This window comes from Marmota monax, unplaced genomic scaffold (assembly GCF_021218885.2).
Source record: "Marmota monax isolate L192 unplaced genomic scaffold, Marmota_monax_Labrador192_F-V1.1 WCK01_AAM20220418_F8-fsc00412, whole genome shotgun sequence".
Lineage (NCBI taxonomy): Eukaryota > Metazoa > Chordata > Mammalia > Rodentia > Sciuridae > Marmota > Marmota monax.
The window spans coordinates 63,639-76,345 of NW_026693360.1; the positions used below are offsets into that span (position 1 = coordinate 63,639).

The window sequence follows — 12,707 nt, forward strand, 5'->3', positions numbered from 1 at the left end:
AAGGGATGGGACCAAAACAATATCAAAACTCAGCTGGGCTAACAAGTCCTATAGCCACATTTGGCACCTGGGGTATATTGTCATGAGATGTTCTCTCCAACAAGGTTGGATAGCCCACCCCTTTGGACTTCATTCACAAGCTTTCCTTAGCAGACACCATTTATGGATCCTCTTAATTCCTGGAGTCTCCATTTCAACTTCAGCTTTACCTTTACAACTTTACACATCACCCTTTCAGAGGCTGCTCACAGGAATTACAACCCTGCCACACTTTGCCTGACTCCAAACCTTCCTTAGTAATCTCAGGGGAAGCCTCCATGACCCCCTTACTCTAGCATCCTGTATTCCTGCAAAACCAGCACCATGTAGATGACGCCAGGGTCTTCTGCTAGCCCTGGGGATGATGACTGCAGTAGCCTCTGAGTGTGGAGGTGGCTGAGCACAGGGAAACAATATCCTAGACTCCCCTATGCAAGGGAATTTCCCCTTCTAAACCTTTGAGCCAGCAAGGGATGTAGTCTTGCAGATTTCTGAGATGCCCTCAGACATCTTTCCTATTGTCTGTACACAGATCTTAGTATCTCTTTAGTGGCTAGAATCTCTTCAACAAGCATACCTTTCTTGGCTCCTGTTTTATATGCACTTTTCTGGCCATACTGCAAGTTTTTAAAATCTGCTTTTTCTGAATTATGTTCCCTGTTCTTACAGTGAACCTGGCTAAAAGTTGCCAGGAAGATCCATCCCACCACCTGAAATGCTTTGCTGCCTTAAAATTTCCTCTACCAGATTAATTAGTTTATCACCTTTAAATCCAGCCTTACATAAAGTCTCAGGACATGGATAAAAAAATTTTTCCAGAATATAACGTAAGTTACATCTAGTCCAATTCCCAATATAATTTTCATTCCCCCTGGAACCTCATGAGAAGTCTTTACTGTTTGCCTGTTGGTCTTCTGAATTCCCATCAGAATCACCAATGAAGCTCCACTTGCAATATTCTTAAAACTTCTCCCATCTGCATCTTCAAAGTCTTCCTTGCTTCTTCCACAAACCTTCCTTCTCCAGAAGCTTCTGAACCATACCATCAAGTTACTCATGGTAAAAACCCCACTTCTTGGTACCAATTTCTATTTTGTCAGCTTTGCATTGCTGGGACAAAAATATATAACAAGAACAACTTAGAGAAAGATGTTTATTTTGGCTGATGGTTTCAGAAGTGTAGTCTATGGTGGGCTATGTCCGTTGCTCTGGACCCAAAGTGAGGCAGAATATCATGGTGGAAGAGGTGGTAGAGTAGTACTACTGGCCTCCTGGTAGTCAGGAAGCAGAAAGAAAAAAAAAAAAAAAACAGGAAGGAGCCACAGGGAAAAAGAACCCTTCTAGGGTATGTCTCCAGGGATATACCACCTCCAGCTGTACTCCTTACAGTATAGCTTAATCATCCTCTTAGTCCATACCATGATGTACTGATTAGATTATAGCTCTCACAATCCAGTCATTTTATCTCTGCACATTCCTACATAAACAGTGTCTGTTATGGGATACCTCAAATCCAAACCATAAAAACTGTCTCTTTTCATACTGGTCATCTTTGTTTACATTATAGATTTTTTTTTTTAATTTTACGTTATTTGGTGCTGGCTGCTTTTGTGCTCCTGCAGACATTATTTTTTATCATTTTATGTCTTACTATTATAATTTGGTAGGAAATCCCAGTTCAGTGTTCTGTCTAGAGGTAATTATTTCCTCTATCTTCCTAAATCTTCTTCCCAGTGGCCTGTGAATTATGAGTTTTCCTTTCTGGCTGTTGGGAACACGCACTGTTAATCAGCCTGAGTGATTACTAGGTACCATTCCTTCTAATGCTGTCAAAATAGATGGTTCTTTCCCTAGCCTGAGGTTAACTTCCTCCTCACACTGTGCTGATTTGTTTTTTATATTTGGGAAAGATGTACTGATCATCTCCAAAGTTCTGTCTTTATGCGGCTACCTTATCTGTGGTACACAGTCTTAAGAACTCTAGTTTTTTTTTTTGTTTTTTTTTTTGTCTTCTCCAACTCTTAGCTTGGTTATTCTCTTCAATTCAGGGACTTTTTTGGGCTTATCTTAGTGCCCTGTGCCATAATTTGGGAACTTTTGGCAGTAAGCAATGGCAACTGCTTATTAATTTTAGGCTTACTCTTGTAGGACTCATATTTTTTGTTTCCTATCTCTAACGGATCACTGTCCCTTATGATTCAATATCCAGTATATTGGAAAACATTATTTCCATGTGTTTTGCATAGTTGCTATTATTTTTGGTTGTTTTAAGCAAGATACTAAATTGATTCTGGTAATAGTAGCTTATACTTCTAAGTTCAGGCTAAGGAACTTCCTTTAGCCTACCTTTTGTTGCAGCATTATAATCCTCAATATTCTACTTTTTATTACAAAGCATCTTTTTTTAACCTTTAGTGTTGAACGATATATTTTTTCTGATTAAAAGTGAGCTTCTATTCATATAGATCTCCCCAAACTCTGTCATATTTTGAGTATTTTTCTGCATACTTTTAAGAGTTTCTCTTTATTCAGGGATTACAACAGTTTGATTCTAGTGCCTGAGAATGGAAATCTTTGTCAATTTTATATTGAGTGTATCCTGAGTTTCTTTGTCTTATTCTTTGATGACTGTCATTAAATTAAGGGCATTGGGGCATTTATTTATTTATTTACTTACTTGTTGTTTTCTACATTTTTCAGTCTGTCCTCTCTTTTTGTTTATCAGTTACATCCATGTTACACAAATTTATACTGGCCCATGCATCAAATGAAACTATTCATTCTTTTTACTGAGTTCAAATTATACAATATAAAATTGGACATTTTAATGTGAAATTTTGTAGCTTTTAATATAATCACAGTGTTAGGAAACCACTATATCTTGTTCTAAAACAATTTAATTACTTCAGCAAGAAACCCTATATTTATTAAGCAGTTATTCCCATTCTCCTCTACCCTGAAACTCTGGCAGTTACCAGTTGACTTTCTGTCTCTGTAGATTTATCTATTCTGGATATTTCACATAAATGAAAACACAAAATATGTATCATTTTATATTTGGTTTATTTCACTTAGCATAATGTATTACTTAGCATGATGTAGTATATATCAGTACTGCATTTCTACTTGTGGCTAAATAATATTTCATACTATGTATATGTATACAAATTATATATATATTATATATATGTATAATCTCTCCATTCATAGCATTTGGAGTGTTTCCAAATTTTGAATATTGTGGTTTCTGCTGCTGTGAACATTTATGAAAATGTATCTGCTTAACTACCCATTTTCTGTTCTTTTGGGTAAATAACAATAATGGAATTACTGGATCATATTCTGTTTTTAACTTTTTGAGTATGTGCCAAATTGCTTTTCACAGTGGCTACTACATTTTATTGTCCCACTAGTAACATCTGTGGTTACTTGTTTGTTACATGATATCTTGGGTAACACTTATTATTTTCCTTTAACAACAAAACATACAACCCAACTTTTAACCATTTTAGTGTGTATGAAGTAGTGTCTCATTTGGTGTTAATTTGCATTTCCCAAATGACCAACGTTATATTGAGCATCTTTTACTGGGCTTGGTGGCTATTTGTGTATCTTCTTGGGGGTTGCCTATGTAAGTCTGTTGCCCCTTTGTCCAATTGAGTTTTTGTCTTTTCGTGGTTGAGTAATAAAAGCTCCAGATATTCTGTATCTTAAACCTTTGCGGGTATATGTTTTGCAAATATTTTCGTGTATCCTCTAATTTGTCTTTTATATTATTATTAATAATCTGGAAATTTATTATTAAAACAGATTTATAGATTTGGTTTATATATTATTTTTCTTTTATTGCTCATTCTATTAGTGTCATATCTAAGACACTATTACAAAATCCAATATATAAAAGTTTCCTATTTTCTTCAAATAAGTCATCAATGTATTTTGTGTTAATTTGTTCTATATATATTTTAGTTGTTGATAGACCTTTATTTTATTCACTTATTTTTATGCAGTGCTGACAATTAAACCCAGTGCCTCATAAATGCTAGGCAAGTACTCTACCACTGAGCCGTTGACAACCCCAACCCTTGTGCTAAGTGGCTTGAAATATGAGTCCAAATACATTCTTAACTATACAGCTACCTAGTCATCCCAAAATTATGCTGAAGAAATGTCTATTTTCACATTTCATGCACTTTTCATCATTGATGGAAATCAGTTGTCTTAGATATATAAGGTTATTTCTAGATTCTCAATTCTGTTCCATTATGTTTTTCCTTATGCTAGTATTATAGTTTATTATTATGCAGATTTTTAGTAAGTTCTTAAATTTTCATGTGCGTTTTTGTCAGCTTTGTTTGTATTTTCAAGTTTCGGGTGCTTAAGACCACTTGTAATTCCATGTAAATTTGAGGATCATCTTTCCATTTCTTCAAATAAAGCTGATAGAACTTTGATATGGATTATATTTAATATGTAGATTGTTTTTGATAGTGTTGCCAAAAATAAAAAGAAGCAAAACCATTTAAATGTAAATTGCACTTGGACACCTCCCCCCCCCCCCGAAAACTGTTAGGGCTAATAAAGGAATTAAGTTGTAGGATACAAGGTCAACACACAAAAATCATTTCATTAGGTGTACACGCATGTAAGTTTGTGTGGGGGTTGAGAGAGTGAAGGAGAGATGGGGAGGAAGAGGGAGATTGATTTTTCCATTTAAGCAATGGGCAATAGGTTGCATCCACTTCTTGGCTATTGTGACTAATGTTATAGAGAACACAGATGTGTAGATATCTCTTAAGTTCCTGTAGTCATTTCTTTTGGATCTATATTAGGATAAATTGCCACAATAAAATTTCATAGATTGGGTGTCTTAACAGAAATTAAGTTTCTCACAGTTTTGAAGATCAGGGTTCTGTTCAGATAAGTTCCTGGTAAAGGTATTCTTCTTGGTTGCAGATAACCATCTCTGATTATGTCCTCACAAGGCCTTTTCTTTGTGCATGTTGATGGAAAGAAAGAAAAAAAAAAGAGAGAGTGCACATAATCTCTCTGGTGTCTCTTATTTGACACTAGTCCTTTTGGATCATGGCCCAATTCTACTCATTTAAGTTTACTATCTTAAAGACACTGTCTCTAAATATATCCTCATCAGGGATTAAGTCTTTCATGTCAATTTGGTGGTAGATACAGACATTGAGACTATAAAGTCTTCAAATATGTCTTTAAAACCCTGATTTCAGGTTTTTCAGCTAAATACCAGAATCAGAATTTCTGGGTCATATGGTAATTCTATTCTTAATTTTTTGAGGAGCCATCATTACTATGTCCATAGATGCTTAACCATTTTACATTCACATTAAGAAAATACAAGGTTCACAATTTCTTCATTCCTCACCAGCTCTTATTTTCTGTTATTGTGATACTTGCCATCTTTAATGTGTTTGAAATGGTGTCCCATTGTGGTTTAGATTTGTATTTCTAATGTTAAGGGTCTTTTTTTGGAGTTGATATCTATTCAAGACTTCTAACCTTTTTTTTTTTTTTTTGGTACTGGGGATTCAACATAGGGACACTTAGCCAGTGAGTTACATCCCAGCCCTTTTATTTTTTATTTAGAGACAGGGTCTCATTAAGTTGCTGAGTTTTGAACTTGTAATCCTCCTGCTTCTGCCTCCCAAATCACTAGGATTTAAGGCACATACCCCACACTTAGCCACATCAATTTTTAACTGGGTTGTTTTTGTGTTATTGTTGAGTTGCAGGAGTTTTAAGTATATTTTGATATTAACTCCTTACTAGATACATCATTTGCAAATATTCTTTCCTTTTTGTTATATTCATAAGGTCTTTTGATGAATAAAGGTTTTAAATTTTAATGAAGTTCAATGCATTTATTTTCATTCCTTGTGTGTTTTTGTGTCAATGAGAGAAATCATTACAAAATCCAGGGTCATGAAACTTTTCCCCAATATTTTCTTCTAAATATTTTACAGTTTTAGCTCTTAAGTTTATGTCTTGGATCCATTATATGATATAAGTTAAGAGCCCATGTTCAGTTTATGTGGATATCTATTTTTCTCAATACCATTTATTGAAAAAACAATTGCCCTCTCCTCATTGAATAATCTTAGTAGTATTATCGAAATCATTTGACCCAATGAGTTTATTACTGGATCTTCAGTTCTGTTTCATTGGTCTATATTGCTTTCTTTATGGTAGCACTACATTGTTTTGATTACTAGTTTTATGTTTTACAATTAGGAAGCATGAGATCCTAACTCTGCCCTTCTTTCTCAAGGTGTTTTAGCTATTTGGTTTATCTTGAGAATCCAAATGAATTTTAGGATGCAGATTTCTGTACCTGGGGAAAATAAAAGTCATTTAAATTTTGATAGGAATTGCATCGAATCCGTAAATAGCTTTGGGTGGAGCTACATTTTAATGGTATTGTCTTCTAACCCATGGTGATGTGGTGTATTCTCTTTTACTTGTGTCTTTTAGTTTATTTCACTGATCTGTGTTAGTATTTTGCCAACTTGGTTAAATTTATCCCAAAATATTATATACTAATACATTGTAAATAAATATTTTTGTAATTGCCGGATAGGATTGTTTTATCATTGGTGTATTTAAACAGAACTTATAACTGAAAATTTTTATCCACTGGACAACAATTTCCCATTACCCACCCCTAATCCCTTAGTAGCTACTGTTTTTCTTTCTGTTTCTATAAGTTTGACTACTTCAGATAACATCTTTTAAGGGGACTCATGCAGTGTCTTTTTTTGTGATTGATTTATTTTACTTAGCACAGGCTTATTTGTGTTGTAGCATATGACAGGATTAACTTCTTGTTTGAGGGTGAATTTTATTATGCATTTTCCATTTTATGTATGTTTGTCCTCCCGTCTACCAGCGGACAACTTGGTTGCTTCTCCCTCTTAACTACCATGAATAATGCTTCATTGAACATGGGTGTGTAAATATCTCTTTCAGATCTTGCTTTTAGTTTTTTTGGATATACATTCAGAGGTGGGTTTGCTGGATCATATGGCAATTCTATATTTAATTTTTTTGAGGAACCTCCATTATGTTTGTGTTTTTCATAGAAGATTTGTATTCCCACTAACAAGGCAAAAAGTTTCCAAATTTTCCACATCCTCACCAACATTCATTTATTTTTCCTCATACTAATCTATATAAGGTGATACCTCATTATAGATTTTATTTGCCTTTCTCTTACAATTACTGATGTTGAGCATCTTTATATGCTTTGTCCATAGGTGTTTCTTTTTTATGATTCCTCCATATACATGGCTGATATTAAATGTCTTAATTTTTCTGAGAATTTCCTTGGTTCTTTTATAGCCTTAGGTATTGTGTTCATGCGTAATCTCTTGCCCATGCATGTATGGATTTGTAGTTATGGTTTTTAGGAACCATACCTATGGCCTGAGATATGACTTGTGCCATCATCAAGTCCAATGGCAGGCATCCCTCATGCATTTAAGAGTGCCAATTCTGTCTGCTCTGTTCTCTCAAGTATGTGGAGTGGAATTTCCCAGAACTGTATTGAGGAGGATGTTGGGCATGAGTGAGTAAAGATGCCATAAAATTTCCCACTGTTTTCCCCACTATTTTCTTTTGCAGGTATTTTGTTTTGTTTTGTTTTGTCTGTGTGTTCACTGGATTGCTATAGATATTTGACTTGTTTTCAGCGCTCTTATGAAGTTACTTTGTCCTGTACCTTGTAGTTTACTTAATATTTTCATGAGAGAACTGGGGTCCAGAGCTTCCTATTTCAGTATCTTGTTGAACCTTCTCTCAGTATATATTTTGATGTTTATTTGCATTGTTTAGATTCTGGTTTATTTTAATACTTTTTTTGGTATAGTAAAAAGCTCATAAGTTAACCAATTGTATTTTTCTCTTTTGGTGTCTATTTTTAAAGTATTTTTAAAGTAGTTTTCTTTTCTTTCTCATTGATTTATCTGGGTAGTTTATATATTCTGAATCATATTCTTTTGTTGATTACATAGCTGCAATTATTATCCTAATGTGCTCCTTGATTACTACTTTAAAATTTTATTAAATCCTTAATTCATTATCAAGTAATTTTACTATGTTCATGTATGTATCTTTTAAAGAATTTCCTTACCTAAAATTTGAGGTTTTTTCCAGTACTTTCTTGTCATTTGTTTATAAGTCAATACTAAATCATCAGTGCATCCTTCTTTCTTTAATAAATGTAGTCCACTTATCTTGTTCTATGTGTTTAAATTCCATTTTAACATTTTCCCTCAAATATGCTTTACAGAGAAAAATATTTTAGTATTACAATACTAGGAAAGAATACTACAGATAAGGATTCTCTAGTATTAGACATATCATGAAAGTTTGTTATTTCTAATAGCTATTGCAAGATCATATATACATAACCATGAACTCAAAATTATGCCAATATTGGTTCTTTTGTGACAATCAGTATAAACTATGTATGTAAAAATAGCATGAAGATTTCTCTTCAGCTTGTGCTGTGATTTAACACTTCCAATAAATTTGCTTAGCATTACCACATTTGTGTTTTCAGGAAATATTAATGTGTGATTTGAGAGAAAAGGCATTATGATCACATATGTTTGAGAAAACATACTGTATTAACATCATTGGGACTTTAGTATGTACATTATCAGTTTAAAGTTTCTTGTTATTTGTAAAGCAAAACACATCTATTTAACATTGGTGAATTCGTATTTTTTTCCATCTGAAACATTACATTCCAAATAAAACATCTACTAATATTTGAAAAAGTCTGTGGAATATAGTATTGAAAATATTTCCTCTGAATAAATAGTTAAAATATTTCCTAATTTTAAAAACTACTTCTTAAAACTTAAAACAATATGAAATTAAATAGTAATAGTATAATAATCCAAACATTAACACATATTATTATAATGCTGGAAGAATTTATTTGATGTCCTATAACATCCATACCTTATATGTATGACTGAGATCCTTGTCCAACTACTCTTTCAATAGGAAAAGGAGAAACAGGTTAGATACTCAGCCTAGTTAGAATTCTGCATGAAAGAATGTGAAATGCATGCCTCTACTTGCAGTGGATGAGATGGTAGTCCCAGAGTGCATTCTGGTTAGGCATTTATTGATTGCTTTTTCATAGAAGTCATCTCATTTTAATCCTTATGTTAATATTATGAATTTGGCTATTATTTTACCTGCTTTACAAATGAGGATAGTCAAATTTAGAGACTTGAATGCTTTACCTGGGATTCCAGAGTAAATCTCATTAACAAATGGTATTTGAACTCTGTTTCTTTCTGCACTTCTTTAACTTTCTGTCATGAAGAGATAAGATATGATAATATATTCATGGCATTATCCTTATATTAGGGATTATCAAATTAATTTAAATTAGCATTTTTTCAAATTTTATATTTAGTAAGTAGTAAAAATAGGACTTGAAATCACAAGATTATAAAAAATAAGCTGTAGTCACTTTGCAGATTGGAGCTACCTTTACAAATCTAAGGCACAGTTTATGATGGGCCATCTGATAAGCACAATTGGTTGTACCTGTGATGTTGACATCTAGTGGCTTCTGCTATAACTGAAAGAATGATCTATTCAACCTTTGAACTCAACATTGTATTACCAGTAAAAATTATTCTAGATTATAGTCTTTGTCTGAGCCAGGATCAGAGTGAAAAGCTTTTATTATATCATTTTACCTAAATGAAGAATATAGAGTATTAAGTTTCCAGTGGCAGGAGGGAAGAGAAACAGGAGTTTTTAATAGGCATAGAGTTGCAGTTTTGCAGGATGAAAATATTCTGGAAATTGGTTATACATGTGAGTATACTTAACAATACTGAAGTTACAATTAAAAGGGGTTAAAGACATTAAATTATATTATATGTATTTTACCTCAATTAAAATAACACTTAAGAGACTCTTTGACAATTTATGCTACATACAAAGTTAATTTATGTGACATTTTGGGGACATATTACTTACTAATTTATTGTTTATTCACAGTGATCTGCAGCCCTGGATCTTATAATCCCCGTGATGGAATTCACTGCCTTCAGTGCAACAGCAGTCTGGTGTATGGAGCAAAAGCATGCGTATAGGACATTATCTTGAATTATTTGGTGGTTTATTAAACATAAAAGTATATTTTTGAAATATTAATATATAATAAATCACTATTATGCTAAAATTAAATAATCAGATTTTACAACAAAAGGTCTCATTGTTTTAATCATAGTATGTCCACATACTTTTAAGTGTGAACATCATGTTATCTTTATCCATGAATGCTAAACCTACATATGACTTCCGAATATCTCTTGTATCACTGTTTAAAAAATAGTTTTAAATATACTGTATTAGATTAGCCCAGAAGATTTTGCAGGGTTTTAAAAATATGTATCCCATTTTCTTTACTATATATTCACTGGACTCAGGTCACCACGTTTTTTTATAACTTTGATTTTAGCTTATTTCAATCCTTTGATTTAATTTTATGGAAATTTAACTATTCTAGTTCACCCTTTCACAGTTCAAAGCCAGTTTTAAAGCCTACATCTTATTACTGCAGTTGTTAGTCTTTTTAGTGTAAGGCCTAACCCAAACCACATTGTGGGTTTTTAAAACAGTTCAATGTGGCTATCTTTTTATTTTTTAATTTTTATTGTTGGTTGTTCAAAACATTACATAGTTCTTGATATATCATATTTCACACTTTGATTCAAGTGGGTTATGAACTCCCATTTTTACCCTGTATACAGATTGCAGAATCACATCAGTTACACATCCATTGATTTACATATTGCCATACTAGTGTCTGTTGTATTCTGCTGCCTTTCCTATCCTCTACTATCCCCCCTCCCCTCCCCTCCCCTCCCCTCCCCTCTTCTCTCTCTACCCCCTCTACTGTCATTCATTTCTCCCCCTTGTATTTTTTCCCCTTTCCCCTCACTTCCTCTTGTATGTAATTTTCTATAACCCTGAGGGTCTCCTTCCATTTCCATGCAATTTCCCTTCTCTCTCCCTTTCTCTCCTCAATGTGGCTATCTTAAACTTCCATTTTAAAGTCTCTTTAATTACCCTGACATTTCAGAATGAAATGGAGAAATCATTATATTTCCCTAGATCAACATTTGAACTTTCTCAGTTGGGAGACTAAGATATTTCTTTTTTTGGATAATACCTCTAGAAAAAAATCACTCATTAGGACTTTCATTTTATTTACTTCACTATTAAAAATGAGTATTATGTGTTAGTTATTACTGATACCATGACTAATATTTATCTTCTCTCACACAAGGATGTTATATTTGAATTTGAAAACTTACCAAAGGTTTAAGTACCAGGAAAATACATAAATAACTTACAAAATGAACAGTTTCTCAATTTCCTAAATATTTTTTGATTTATTTTTGTATCATCTTTGCTATGGGACATTCCTGTTTTGCTCTTCATATTTCCTTTCTTAAAAGGACACAGATATTTGTACTTACCAAATTACACAAATTGGATGTAGGTACAAGTGGGCAACACATTAACAGAAAAAGTATTAATTATATGCTGGGAACTATTATCCTTGATAAAATAAGTGTATGGTCCAGTAATTAAGTGTATGGCCCAGCCATCCCATGGAAAAATATAACCCTGGAATTCTCACACAAATAAAAATGGAAGATAAATTAACTGTGGGTGTATTTTGTTGTTAGCCCTGGTAGTGCTTTTTTTTTTTTTTTTAAATCTCTTTCATCATGATGATGTGATTGTTTTCATATAGTTTCATAGAATTTTTTCAAATGCCTTCTTTCCTCTGGTAAGTAACATATTAAGCATTATTACATTATTACTGGAGTGAGTTATCATAACTAGTACATATTGAATGTATAAAATGATGAATTAGATATAATTCTTTCCTTAATTTTTACTCCTTAACACTGGCTAACTTTATTCTGTTATTTAAAATTTTACTAACATAACTTATTATATGTTTTTCTAACACATGAATAGCATCACATAAATAATAGGTCAGCCTGGTAATGCAGAGATGGCAGTAGTAAGTCCTAGAGGTCAAAATCTATACTGGAGATGATCTGGGTAAGAGTAGACGAAAAAAAAAAGAGAGTGATAGGAGTAAGTTCAGGATTTTTAGCTTAGATAGGCAGACTGGAAATGAACCTTCACAAATACCAAAATTTAGAACAAGATGAAAGCGTGAGTCCAGGCAAAGAGAACAATTGGCAGAAATTGAAGCAAAGGAAAAACATAGAAGAAAGCGAGACATTAATTATTTCATGTTCCTGTTTCCCATGGTGAAATGTTTTTGCTTTATTGTATTATTTATCATTTATTTTAGTTGGTTGTATATTTGTCTTTCACATTCAGTTATAGGATATTCCTTAGAAGGTTTTAACCTTCTTCATAGGATATAGTTAAGTGCATAATAATTAATTAATAGACATTTAAAATCATTTGAGTAAAAATACTTCAATAGCTAAGACAAAAGTACCTTCTGTTATAATGCCAGACAGGCTATTGAAAGGTTGTTTAAATTTATGACAATATGTATGATAAAAATCATAAAATAACCCAAGAGAAATTATCATAAATCAGCTTCTGTT

The 12,707-nt window shown here is 32.8% G+C and overlaps 1 protein-coding gene across 1 annotated transcript in view; it reads left to right on the forward strand.

Moving 5' to 3' along the window:
• Window positions 1-11,775, forward strand: part of LOC124101147 (zona pellucida-binding protein 1) — a gene marked incomplete at its 5' end in the record, with an annotated part of 74,378 nt that extends 62,603 nt beyond the window's left edge. Inside the window, one exon of the mRNA XM_058583287.1 lies at window positions 10,099-11,775. Within this exon, the coding sequence (XP_058439270.1) occupies window positions 10,099-10,193 (95 nt within the window). The remainder of the gene's footprint in view (window positions 1-10,098) is intronic.
• Between the last annotated feature and the right edge of the window lie 932 nt (window positions 11,776-12,707).